Genomic DNA, 14,821 nt, shown 5'->3' with positions numbered 1-14,821 from the left:
TTGGAATGTGCAATTCTTCATCAGTATTCACAGGCTCAACCTCCAGGGTGATGGGGCCAGATTGACTGAAGCATTAGAATTAGATTTAACCTTCCTGTCCCTGTGAGGATTTTCCTGTCTTGACTTCTGGGACAGAGAAGGACCGTTCTTTTCTATGACCCACAGTCTGTGGCTGTGTCAGTCAGTGGGTAGTGGGAGACTGCTCGTCTGCTTCGTCCTTAGAGGGGAACATGTTGGCAGTTACGCTCTTCCCTGTTGATGCCAGAAGAGGATGCGGCAACTCCAGCTGCACCAATGGGGTGGGGTGGTTACCACTGGTGCTGTGGGTGTGGGGGTCGAGAGAGCTAGTGCCCCTTCCCTTGACAGAAAAACTGGCACTAATTTGTGACTAGAGAGTCAGGGGTTTAAGTTTGAGACCTTATCAGGCAAAGTGTTAGTTTTGATACAATGTTTGCAAGGTTTGACATCATATCGATTGGGTGGAGTCATTCAAACTTTTTATTAGCACCTTGATAAAACAGCCAGTCAAGTGTTTTATATTCGTGCATTTTCTTCTCCCTCTTGAAATCTCAACATGTCGGCAAATGAGGGGGCGGTGTTCTGGGCAGTTTACATATATAGGAGGTTGTTCGCAAGGGCTGCCCTTGTGTATTGTCCTGCCAGTAGCCTCATTAGTACAGTGGGATATGTTTCCTTGCTTTTGGCACTGAAGCCCTCTATAAATTCTCACTTTAACTTTCCCAGGTAAAACATTTCCATCAAAGACCAGGGTGAACACTTCACTGTCCCCCTTATCCTTACGTCCTCTCCGGATGAGATGAACAAAATGGACTCTAGGCAGTTCTTCATCTGTTTGTAGCATTAGGTCCCGCTGGAAGACGACACCTTGAATCCTGTTGAATTTGTTATGAGGATAGATGGTAACTGGTAAATCTCGGAGCTTGTCACAGGTCTGAAGTGCCTGTGCCTACATCTACATCTACTCATTACTCCACAAACCACCTGCCTGTGTATGGCAGAAGGTACTTCTGGTACCACTAACTGATCCCCCCCCCCCCCTCCCGTGTTCTATTCGCAAAAGCTGTGTGGAAAGAATGATTGCCAATAAGCCTGTATCTTATCTCTAATTTGTCAAATTTTCTTGTAATGATCACTTCACGAGACATATGTGGGAGGAGGTAATATGTTGTCCAATTCTTTCCAGAAAATACTCTTGAAATTTCAATTGTGAGCTGCTCAGTGATGCACACTGCCTCTTCTTATAATGTCTCCCATTAAAGTTTTTGATCATCTCTGTAATACTCTTGTGTCAAGCAGAAGATCCCATGACGAAATGTGCCACTCTTTGTTGGATCTTTTCTCTCTCTTCTATCAGTCCTATCTGGTAAAGGTCCCACATTGATGAACAATACTTATGAACCAATTGAACAAGTGCCTTGTGAACCACTTCTTTAGTGAATGAATTACATTTCCTTAAGATTCTTCCTCTGAATCTTACTCTGGCATCTGCTTTTCCTATTTCTTCTATGTGCTCATTCCACTTAAGGTTGCTACAGATAGATACTCCTAGATATTTTAATGTGGTTCCTGTCTCCAGCAATTTGTCATCAATAATTTAGTTTTATTATTTTATTCATGGCTGTAATTTATCAGTAACTTTTCAGGATAAATTTTCAGTATCAGTTGCAAATAAATTTTATTATGTTTTATCGGTTTCGACAACTGATGACTGAAAATTTATCCTGGAAAAAAAAGGAAAAAAGTGTTATCGTGTGGTAGTGGATTTTGTTTCCTGTGTACATTCAGTATGTTACATTTATTTATGTTCAGGGTCAATGGCCATCCCTGCACTCATCAGCCCTAAGTCTAAGTCTTTCTGCAAAGCATTACTGTCTTCTGGCATTGCTACCTTCTTATAGACAAATGCATCACCTGTAAACAACCTTAAAGAGCTTCCAATGTATTTTACTAGACCATTTATATTGACGTGATTAGTTAGCACTCAAAGTTTTGATCAACAAAGATAGATTTCTCATCATCTGTATTGCAGCAACTTCTCCGAAATGGTACTTAATAAATTCAATGAAAAACAGTGGCTTTGTTGTTGCGAAATATTCTGTCAGTTCTGAAGCACACCAAGAATTGGACAAACTGTCCACCACTAATGTCACCTGTCTGACTCTCATCCCACGGTGTGGCAAAAGACGGAAATGACATGGGGCTGTAAGCCTCTGCATTCAAATCTTGTTTTCTATCTGGCCTTGTTGGCACAGCCACTGGTATGGGTGAGTTTGATCCATTTCATTGTGAATCATCTGCCTTGATGCCACTCAGTCCAATTTGAGTTTCTTCCCACAAGCATCACTCTACCATGTCAAAGGCTACCTGGATAGTAGCTGTCCTTTTGAGAAGAGGATGTGGCACTGGGCAATCAATATCCCAAAATTAGTCACAGCAAAGGCTACTCAAACATAGGAAAATAGAAAGGACAATGTTATGGTCACAATGCTCACTGAAGAACATGAGAACTCTCAATTATATACAAGACAATAAGTGCAGCAACAGGGGGACTAATGCCAACCACTGTAACTGGTATTCCAATAGCACAAATTGGACAGTATTGTGAGACTGGGGTTGTCATCTCCTCCTCTGCAATTTGAGCTGTTAACTCAATATACCACTTATTGCTGAAGACAGCATTGCACTCTCCCACCAAATACTGCTTGCTGAAGCAAACACAGAGTTTATAATTGCAGAGGATTGGTATTGCTGGCCTAGTCACTGCTCATGAGCTTTGGGTTTGTGAAATCTGAAGTCAGATATAATTTAACCAAGTTCTCCAAGTACAGCTCTCACAGTTTCTCAACACAGTGAGCACAATCCCCTCCCCAAATTTACAGCAATTGTTAAGTGGAAAAAAAACTCCCAGCTGTTCTGTTAGGATACTGCAGTACTACAGTTTTTGTCTTTTAATTCACAGCAGTGACTAGCTAGAACACAGTGGGAAGAAAATTGGGAGGTGAGAGAGGGGGGAGGCGAGCAGACTGCTCCCAACAACCAACTTTGACTATGAAATTTTGTACTCCCTTTTAAAAATGACGAATCCACAATGTTGTTATTGAATACAGAAAACAAGTGTGTGCATACTGATTGAATCACTTCTGAGCTTTTTTTTTAATTATTATAGCACTATTCTAAATCAACAAAGTCTTGGGGACCTGTAACACTTTGTTAAATTCTCACAGATTAAATAATAATTCTTTGAATGTTTGACAGTATATGGAGCAGTAATGCTCAGTGTTTGTGCTTATTCACTGATTTAAATTTTGCTTTCACAAAAAGAACATAGTGTTATCCTTGTCTACAAGAGGCCATGTCCCATTCTTGTTTTCATTCCTTGTCCTTAATACTTCTAAAGTGTAGTTTTGGGTTAGCTGCAGCACCAATTTTTGAGAATGAACTCTCATGTAGTAGCTTCATTGAATCTGGTGGATCAGATACAATTGCTCTGTTCACTTTGTGATTCAGTTGTACGTAGTGGAAAATGGATAGGAACTGTGCTTGTTGTGCACAGAGACATGGAAACTGGATGCTGTCTGGAAAAAGAAGGAAGTTATATTAGTTGCCTGTCTTGAGCTGCAGCAGCAATAGGGACACATGCAATGAATGCTGCCTTACATCTGATGGCTCTGGCATTGCGAGGGATCCCCGATGTTACTTCCAATGTGCCAACTGGATGGACACAGATAAAAGGCAAATAGAGGAGGGATCGTGAATCTCCAAGCATAAGGTGAATGCGAGTAGCATTGTATGGCTGGCCCCTTAAGCCTATGCAACAGGTATCAGGTGCTGACCATAGCTGACAGTATATCTGCAGCAGCATGGGAAACCTCATCTATTAAGACTGAGGCATTGACAAGAGCATCTGGTAGGGTATGCTTGCCATTATAAGCTCTTCGACCAGGCATACACCTGGGATACAGGCAGCACACCATTGTTCTGTCATCTGCTTTCTAATGCTAGTGTGTGCATACCAGTTACAACCCTAGTTACCTGCATTTGGCTATGTGGGGCTTGTGGTGGTGGGACAGTTTCCTGCTTCCTAACAACTGTTTTCCTTTATTACTTACTATTGGTCAAGATCAATAACATCAAGTCTTAAGTGTCAGAAAAATAAATTAACATTCATCCTCTTAATACTTGTAGCTTGTCATGAAATGCCCCTGCAAGACTATTAAGTATATTTTGAAACCATTTCCTACTGTGAAGGAATGAATAATGTTGCTATCATCACAAAGAGAATTTTTTCTCCATGACATATCCTGTACTGTCTGGATAGTCAATGACACACCATATATTAAAAATAGGATTGGTTCTAGTATACTACCACAATGAATGCTTATTTTAATATGTTTTGAGTGTGATAACTGTTTCACTAAAAATTTAGCATTATCTGAAGTGTGGGAGTGCTCGCTCGCTCGCTCGCTCGCTCTCTATCTATCTCCTTAATACATAATTATCAGAAATGACTGGAACCACATATTCTCTTATATCTGTTGTATCTAGTTAGTAGTGTTTTATGGTTAACAGTGTCTAAAACCTTTGACAGGTCTAAAAATATAATTTAAGTCAACCATCTCTGCTTAGAGCTTCAAGTATTACTTTTGTAAACTATTATGGCCAATACTGTACTTCTGCTGCCTCAGAAAGCAAACTGTGCTTCATTTTAAGAAGGCTGTATTTATTCAAGTAACTCATTAGTTTCTCTTTCATTGCTGAATCTATTACTTTTCAAAATGCTGAGAGTTGGGAAATTGGCCTACAGTTTTCAAAATTTTCTACATTATCTTTCTTTAGTAAAGACACAACTTATGTGCACCTTAGACCCTCTGGAAAAGTATCTGAACTGAAAGACTCATTTACTATGCCAGCCCCACAAATCCTACATAGAATCTGATAGTGATTCCAATGGGGCCTGAGGCTTTGTTCAATTTTAGCGATTTCAGCTGTTGTTCATTGCTACTGACCCTAGTGTTTATATTACTTATCACTGCAGTGGTGTGGGAATCAAAATGGCACAGTACTCTTTGAGTCTTCTTTCTAAAGATACCATCAGTTTCAGTTCATGTGTAAGTTATACAAGTCTTCAAACTAACTTTGGTGCAACTGAAAGCCTTTACATATGGCAACAATTTTCGATTTTGTGTGAGATCCTTCTATAATATTCTGCTATGGTGGCCATTGGAAACTTTATGCATTTTAAACCCCAAAATTGGTCATTTAACATCTGTCTGTCTATACTCCTGTACTTTGTTATACATCTATTATGCAGTACTTGCTGTTCCTTTAGAAGTTTCTTTGCAGTAAATGTAATCTACCTGACAAGGTACAATGATAAAATCGTCTTAGTTGTTACACAAGACACACATCAAGGATTTTCATCTTATGCCATTTTTATACAAAAGACTAAATAGATTTTTAAAAAATAATGAAAACTTTGGAATTAGTTTATATAAATTACTACCACACTATTTACATTTATATTTGTTATATAGGAGCAAATTATTAATACAATAAAACAAAGAGTTAATTTTTTCAAGCTTTATTGTATACAACAAACAAAACATTTAAAAAATGAACATAGAAATGTATTTTTGTTCAAACTGTTCTAAATAATTCATGCTATAGAACAGTAGCATACATCTACTAAAAGGTTGTGCAGCTGTCATTTCCAAGACATGAGCTTCAAGTTAAATATATTCCTGCCTTTTAGTTTACCTGAAATATTTAGGCCTTTATATAGTGGTGTATGGACATAAGGTTTTAATCTTTGCATTGGAAGCCTGAAATTTACTTTATGACTAGGGCAATAATTATGCTTGAAGTTGTAATTTTGGAGTGTATGGTGATTATTGCACACGAAGATCAAAATGTCAAATTTTTACTTTATACCATGAAGAGATCCATCATGAGCAGTTCTTAGTCAATTATTCCTCTAAACTTCAGCCAGAATTCCTCTACATGCTCTTGTCCAGAGTTAAATGTTTGTCAAGTCTCTACTTGACCTATGTCACTACTGCCTCTTTATCTAGTATACTAAACGTATACCTCTTTCTAGTTATATTTATTTTAGTTTCTCTTTTGTACATTGGCGATCATTGTTGCTACCACTGTCTCATAAGGCAGGAATGATTTCAATCTGTTCTTGAAACATTTATTATCCACATCCACCACCACCTGTAATTTACTTTTACTACTACATAATTTGCTATTTTCTGTGCAAGAGTAAGGTTTAGGTGTAGAGATAGGAAACTAGAACAATGACACCAATATGGATAACAATTCAAAACTCCTCTTGCAAAATATACATATCATTCAGTAAATTGCTAATGGTTTATTCTATGCAACAGCATTGGACACACATTTACATGAATTTTAAAAGTTCCTACACTGTTACATGAATTTACCAATGAAATGAATGATTCTCTTAACATAAGCACCTAAAAGCACATTTATACACAGATTTTTTTTTTAGCCTGTTTCATGGACCTAAAACACATGGCACACCTCTTAAAATAATTGCTTTATAACAATGATTATAGTCAACTGATTCTATCTGAATTTTTTAAAAATATTTGTATAAATTCATACAAACGTCCAACTTCAATTTTTACATTTAAAATATTTTGCAACACTGTACGGACAAATTGTAACCAAGTAACATTTTAATTTACTTTTGAAAATACCTGCATCTTCTATCATCTCTATATAATTTAACAAACTGTTGTATAGAAAACATCCTGTAATTACAGGCTATTTTCAGTTAATTTGAGCCGATTTCCTTCAATGTTATAATCATTTTTACTTTTTGTGTTATAACCATGGATCACTTGTTCAACAATACAGCACGGTTAATTTTTACATAAGCAATTGTTTCACATACATAGTCAGCAAATAAAACTGGCCAAATATATATTTACAAGAAGACTGACACGGGACTGATCTTTGTTAATGAACATCACAGAAGATTGCTGGAAATGGCCTCCGTTGACATCAATGCAGCATTGTACTCAATTTACTATAATGTGAGACGTATAAAAGTTCTGCCTGAGCAATAGAGTTTTCAATGTTCTGCTATAGCTCTTTTAGCGTGTAAGAATTATTTGAGTACAATACAGTCCATACCCTTCAATTTGCCCCAGAGATGAACATCATATGCAGAGAGCTCAGGCAATCTGTGTGTCCAGCTGGTTGCATTGCCTCTGCCGATTGTACTCTCCTCACCAAACACCCTGTGCACTTTTAACAAGGTCGTCAAGGGAGTGTGTGCTATTGCTTCATCTTGCTGAAAATATCCGTACTATCTGTCGTTTGTCTTCTGCAAGTTGATTTACATGTGGTTTACATTTCTGGACATACCGGTCAGCATTAAATTTGGTAAGAGAACTGCACTAAGCCTGAGATTATGCAACAGCTCTTCAAAGTACTGATGGGGATTTTCTGATGCATGTTCCGAGTTTACATACCCTGACATGATAAACCAGGCCTCATTTCAAGAAATGAAACACTGAGGAACCAAAAGTCCCGATTCCCTTCATTCAGATATTACTGGCAGAACTCAAATATGAAAGTTCAGCTAGACACTTTTAATTCGTGCATGACAGTACATTTGTAAGGGTACAGATGAAGGTCCCATAGTTTTTACTCACTACAGAGCCCGTCTTGTGCATTTTACTGGCAAGTTTTGTCAAAACACTTCCACTCTCAAATTTTATTGCAAAGATTTTCATACACACTTTAACAAATTGTCCTTCGCATAACACTTGACAATGAACACCCATTTTATTGTGACCAGCATTGTGTGGTGTTTTCCACTGGTCACTAAACACATCTGCTCCTCTCACTCACCCACTCTAACATGACACAAGGAAGTACTCAAGACAGAGCATGTGGAAGATGCGCATGAGCAGAAATGTGTCAGCAACTGACTGGTACATCAAAATCACGGTTTCCAGTTTTTCTGTGATTGGCAGTTCTTTTTGTTAACAAGGGTCTATTCAACATCCGCCTTATAAATATAAATATTATACTAGACACTTTTATGCTGCCCACTGTGCATGTATACTTATAATACTCTTAATAGTTTTAGTTGCCCGAATTTATATTTTCAAGAATATCTAGGAGATAATTTTGCTATACTTCTTTCTTTTGTGGTTGCAGTAATCCTTGTATCTGCACATATCCAGCATTACCCCAGACCAGGATACCATATGATAGTTGTGAATGGACTAGATCATAGTACACTGTTAGTAGTGTGTGTATTTATTGTCATCATTGTTATCAGAAATATGCCTGAAATCATTTCACAACAGATGCTACTTATGCGATTCTCCTATGTCCAGTACTTATCCACCATCGCAACCAGGCATCTATAACTTCCAGTCCTCTTTAGATCCAAGCCTGTAAACTTGATAGTAACATTGTTCAAGTTGATGTTTAGCTTGCATGTTTGCATATGATGGTTTTGTTAGAATTTATAAAAAGATTATTTTCAATGAAGTAATGGTTTCTACATAGTTTTCATATTTAGAATAGCTTACATTTGTAAGTTATCTGTTGAAATACTACAAATAACAAATGAAGTGGCATCAGTATACATGACAGCATATCTACCTACTTTCACATAAAATGGCAAGTAGTGTGACAAGCACTGATCCTTAAGACACACCACATTTAACGAATTTAAGTCCGGAAGTTCCATCAGCATACATTCCAGTTTACTTATCTAACCCAAGTCTAAGTTCACTGAGAGCAACGTGGGCAGCATTTAAGGCATTAACAGCCCCCACCCCCCAAATCAGTTTAGGGGTGTGGGGCAGCAGAGGGAGGGAGGGAGGGATGACCACTAAACAACACTGTGTCGCCTGTGCCACTAGGCTGTAGCTATATTTTTCACCAAATTTATGTTAATATACAACAAAAACATGAGTTTAAAGAAAACCATCATCCAACACCAAACTGATGTTTATTTTTATGTCATGTTTGTCCTCCTTTCTGATCAAAAGTTGTAACTTGAGTAATAACAATATCCTTCCCTTGGAGAGGAAGTGTTACAAAATTAACAATATAAAACTAATCAGTGGGTCAAATGCCTCTCAAAATTACAACAGCAGGCAATAACATAGATAAGCTATATGAAGCTGTTTATTTTTATTAATTGTGGCAATGAATATTCAAGTGGGTACTAACCATTAACCAAATATATTTTTATATGATGATTCTATGTTCCCGTAACAAATGCCTACAACATGTTACTGAACTATGTTTAACAAGATGTGAAACATCAGTCCTTTTATGAAAGAAGATACGCTAAATGAATAATGTGATACACAAAGGCTGGTATCTCTCATGGACAATAGCACTGCATTACCACAAACACGTTTAAAAATTCTGTCGTTACTGTTGTTACAATAAATTACTATTGCCCTTTCACCAGACAGATGCAGGAGGGATGTATACATTGTTCTACTTCTTTGTTCCTGTAGAACAAAACCAATTTGTCTCTTGACAGATTCCACTCAATTTTATCTACCCAGCACCCTCGAGACACCTACGGAGTTTTTCAAGAAGAATTTAAAAACTACACTATACAAACATCCCTTCAAATATTCAATATCTTAATCCTGTAAAGGGTGAAACAGAAAATTAAATTTCCAGCTATTTGTGCATTGCTGCACATACCCTAGCTCAACACGAAAAAATCATTTAATTAACTGCAAGCCTGTAAGAAAAACTGTTGTAATGCACAGACCAAGACGACAATAATGATGACGATAAGGCTGGCTGAAGATTAGAAGAATTGGCTGTTACTTTGTGTATGATCAGGGTTACACTCCATTTTTGTTCCATTAGAATGACTTATTCAAGACAGCAAGATGCGCCCAATTTTTTTCTCAATGGAAAGTTTAAATCTGTTCACAGTAGAAACCAAGCTAAAATAAAAATAATTATTCATCTACAGTTCTTTCAATAGCTAATTTTATCAGTCAATGTCACAGTTTAGTATTTAAGGGCCATCATTGTCATGTCAACACAAAGGACACAATCATGAATGTTGCCACTTTCTTGAATATACTGTATAATATTCAAGAGAGCAGCAACATTCAGAAGGAGATACCTCTTTGGTCTCATCACAAAGAAAGTACCTCAGTACTCAGCTGCAACTCTGAAGACTGAGTTGAACTTATAAATGTACAATGCCTAATAAAATAAGCAATTACAGAGACAGTACACACAGTGTAACATTTTTTTAAATTTTACAATGTCTTTTTTACAAGTAAAATCACTATGGGTACTACAAAGAAAAAGAAACAAAAGTGTTTAACAGAAGGATGAAATAATGAGACTATTTCGTAAATAGCATCTAATGGCGATTTTCTTTAATTGAGTTTTTCTGATAAAGTTCCAAATGACTGACATGTTCCACATCCTGGAGGACCTCCTCACTACGGATCAATTGGAATGAAAGTAAATCTAATCTAATCTAAACTACGTATTCACAGCCGGCATACAGTCAACTACTGAACGAATTTCATTTCAGTATTACGTAAATCTTTGTTTTGTTAAAGGCACGTTTGTGTATAGTCTGTGAAATTTTGATTTTACGCTAACATGTCAAAATGACTTGAAATTTTAGACATGGCTTCAATTAAAGAAAGTGGTCCTGAAAATTATATACATGCACACACAGTTGCAGCTGTCTACTTCATAAAATGGCCAAGAACAAATCTCGTTAACAAACAGGAGCTTTCCTTTGGGAAACCCACTTTAGCGATCCTTCAGATGTAACGACATGAGTTTCCCCAGAACAGTATGTACTAGGTTGTATAAGGAATTCGTACAATAGGCTGTCGTGAGACGTAATACTAAGCATTATCAGACGGACGTATCGGCTTAATATGTATGGCAGTGTTGCACCCGTGATTCAGCACTTCACGTTTTGCCTGTCAATCGTAATCTATAAAGCTTCCGTGGTTGCCTCCATTTGTACTTGAAATGTGGTATTCCGATTCTTTATAAACGTATAAACACAGATAACAAAAGCACACCCGAAATTTCGGGATGCTTTACAGTTTTAAAATTTTCACCGTCACAACCAGAATTTACAAAAACTGTGATGTCCTGAAGATCTTCGGCAAGCAAACACATACAGGAACGTAGGCAAGTCAAATTACAATATTTTCATCTTAATCTCACTAACCTTAGCTGCTGTCATTTCAAAATTATACACTTACGACTACCAACAGCTTTAAATCTCCGCGGAGTGGGTAACTGGGTATACTCATACTGTATCATCTGAGCAAGTGAACATCTTTGATGTCATGTATGAAGATAGGGCTTCATACTATAGATACGCAGTCTGCATCTGAAATGATTCAGAGTGCTAGATTTTCCAACAGAGTGAAAAATGTGGGGACTCTGTAAAACTGAACACAAGCTTCTTCGATCCACAACGTATCTCTACTGTCGTCACATTATAGTCCATGTGCACGCTGCTGCGACAGCAACCCCCCCGCATTATGCTGAATTGTGTAGACCACGTCTGGCCAACTTCTCGGCAGGCGGTCCAGATTTTTGGTAGTGGGATTTCCCTGCGGGCCGCACTACCAGTTTTTATTTTAGTAAGTAAAATGAGAAGAAACTAAAACATATCTGACGAAAACATTTTTTTATTAGCTAATGAAGCAAATGTTTGTGGGACGTTTGGCTTTGTTTGGCTCATTTACTTCGACTGAAAGTGCCTCTACAACCTAAGAGTTTTCCAGATGAACATCTAATTTATGCGTATTCTCATTTGCGTTATGATGGAATTCATTCAACCACATAGCTGTTCACAGAACCTGCTCCCACTTACAAATTCCCTTACTAGAGTTACAAGTGTATCCTGCACCACTATTGATACAATACTGATAAACAGGGAAAGCCGTGACTACACAGCTAGAAATATCTTCAGTGCTGAATTTAATTATACAAACAGAAACAATGAAAATAGGAAGAACCTTCAGCCATCAAAACATTGAACACTTCAGGAATTTACTAAGGAAGGAAAGATGGGCTGATGATGTTTGGTTTGTGGGACACTCAACACAGATGAGAGGTTCAAGATATTCATGGATATCTTCACACGGTATTTTAACATGTCATTTCCAGTTCAAAACCAGAAAAGAAAGTGTGGTAGGCTTAACAGAAAAAAATTGCTGGTTGACAACAGGTATAAAAAAGTCATGTGCTGAGAAGCGAAGGTTATATGAGATCTCCAAGTCTAATGAATTCCTTACATATTTAGAAAAATATAAAATGATACTTAAAAAAGTCATCAAAGAAGCTAATGTAATGGCAAATGACTGGTATATAAATAACTCCAAAAAGAGACTGAAAGCTGTATGGAATATAGTGAAACAAAAAAACTGATAATGTTTCTCCTCAGAACTCCAATATTAAATTGAATTGTAATGACAAAGAAATTAATGGTGCTAAAGAAATAGCAAATATGTTCAATATTTATTTCAGCAATAAAAGTGAGTAGTTAGTCTATGACATCAAACCTTGCAATAAGAACTGTCCAGTATGATCTGTAAGAACCAACATAAATCCTACTTCACTCTTTCTCTCTTCAACAACTCAAAAAGAAGTCTTTACAGTTATCAAAACTTTAAAAAGGTACCATTCTCCAGGAATAGATGGCATGCCAGACAGTCTTATTAAAAATGTGGAGATCTCATTGTTGAACCATTAGCTCATCTCTGTAATCATTCCTTTCAAACTGGAATCTTCCCATCATGCCTACAAACAGCTAAGCTCAAACCACTATTGAAAAAAGGTATAAATAATTAAGTGCCTAACTACAGGTCCATTGCTCTACTATCTGTATTCTCAAAAATCAAAGAAAATATTTTTCAAAAAGAGTAGTAGATTTCCTGGAAGAGCACAAAATACTGTCAACAGCACAACATGAGTTTAGGAAAGGCTGACCAACTGATACAGCAATTTTGTAACTGTTAAGTGAAGTGCTTCAGACACTAGATAATGGCAAAAATGTTAGTGGACTATGTCTAGTGCTTTCTAAGGCTTTTAATATTATAGACCACACCTAAGCTTGTCAACATGGGGATTAGAGGAACATCTAACAACTTTATAAAATCATACCTAAGCAGTCGAAAACAAGTGGTCAAAGTGCAACATAAAAGTTTCAGAAAAAAGAATCAACACTATTCAAACTGTAAAGCCATTAAATATGGAGTGCCACAAGGTTCAGTTCTGGGACCTTTTCTATTTCTGTTACATGTGAATGGCCTAAACAAATTCTGTGAGAACACCATCCAGTTTGCTGATGATACAACTGTACTAGGGAGTGGGAAAGAAATGGAAATGTTTCAGAAGTCTACAACAGAGACACTGACCAATACTGAAAACTGGTTCAGTTATAACAATTTGCTTGCCATGCAAGCAAGGCAAGGGCACTAAATTTCAATAATGTGTTAAAACTGTTCAGATTCAGAGATCTACAAGGATCTTCAGAGTGTAGACAATATTAAGTTCTTGGGTGTATGGCTCATAGATAATCTTAAATGGGGGACACATATTGAAGAAGTCTCTAAGAAATTAAGTACTACATGCTACTTAATGGGAATATTAGAAGGATGCTCAACAAACATTGTCTGAAAACTGTATATCATGCCTATATGTACTCACTACTGAAATATGGAACTATTTACTGGGGCAACTCTTCTCTTAGCGAAAAGCTCTTTTGCCCACAAAAAAGAATTATAAGAATAATGGAAGGTGTAAAATGGAACAGAATGTCTAGACCACTCTTTAAAAAGCTAGAAATACTCCCACTTCCATGTATATATGTGAATGAGAGAACTGATTTTGTGAAAAAATATTCGACGGAAAATCCCACACTCCTCCAAAATAAATTAAAATATCCACTTAAATAACACTAGGTAAAAATAAAACTTTTGTTTAGAGCCCACCAACATCACCTTAAATAAACAAGGAACACAGTGTTATGAGAAAGTTCTTTATAACAATCTGCCTCAGAAATCAAATCAATAAATGGCATGGTAAATTTCAAGTCAGCTGCTAAGGCATATTTGACCCATCACTGTTTCTGCTGCCTCCATGAGCTCCTTCAGGTAGTACACTAAAGATTTGTGTCTTTGCCTTAGTGATGTATCATATAAGTGTTAGCAGAACCTTAATGATTTATCATGTAAATGTTACTGTAACACAAATATTAACTTGCCAGTATAGTACGTGCTCTTCTGCTTTATAATATCTTCTCTATATTTTTGTACAATATTTGCTTTGTATATTGTAACTTAATGATCATTTAACGTAGAAATAGTGAAATTAATTTGAATTTAAGTTATTTAAATTATATTTTGTTATACAATTGACTTGTCCTACTTCAGAATGTACTACTTGTTTACCATATGATTACCAGGACCAATAAAACTCTACTCATCACTACTCTCCTCTACACACATAAAAGTTTCCAAATAATGAAATGATGAAGCATCTTTGTAAAATGTAGGATATTCCTTCTTGTTCAAATATTTTTGTATAACTCACCTAAAACTACCTGGTTAATATTCTGCTGTAACTGTACATCACATTATATTTCACAGCATTCCAATTGCACATGCACCAGTAGTGAAGTCATGTCTTAGGAGAATGGGTTAGCAAACCCAGAAAAAGGCAGACTGTGTTTCTTAAAATCTTGAAATCGGTCTTCGAATTCGAATTTAAAGTCTAA

General features: G+C 36.7%; 1 protein-coding gene across 2 annotated transcripts in view; it reads right to left on the bottom strand.

Annotated features, from left to right (window-relative positions):
* LOC124723015 (copper chaperone for superoxide dismutase) overlaps positions 1-11,412 on the bottom strand; it is a 92,083-nt gene extending 80,671 nt beyond the window's left edge. The window contains exon 1 of one of the 2 annotated variants that reach the window (XM_047248190.1): positions 11,295-11,412. In XM_047248190.1, the coding sequence (XP_047104146.1) occupies positions 11,295-11,345 (51 nt within the window). In that variant the 5' untranslated portion in view covers positions 11,346-11,412. Of the gene's footprint in view, positions 1-11,260 lie in introns of both variants that reach the window. The other variant, XM_047248191.1, reaches the window with a different exon arrangement.
* Positions 11,413-14,821: the final 3,409 nt, after the last annotated feature.

Source organism: Schistocerca piceifrons, chromosome X, assembly GCF_021461385.2.
Source record: "Schistocerca piceifrons isolate TAMUIC-IGC-003096 chromosome X, iqSchPice1.1, whole genome shotgun sequence".
Lineage (NCBI taxonomy): Eukaryota > Metazoa > Arthropoda > Insecta > Orthoptera > Acrididae > Schistocerca > Schistocerca piceifrons.
The sequence above is the reverse complement of the archived record's forward strand: the minus strand, read 5'-3'. Positions and strand labels throughout refer to the sequence as shown.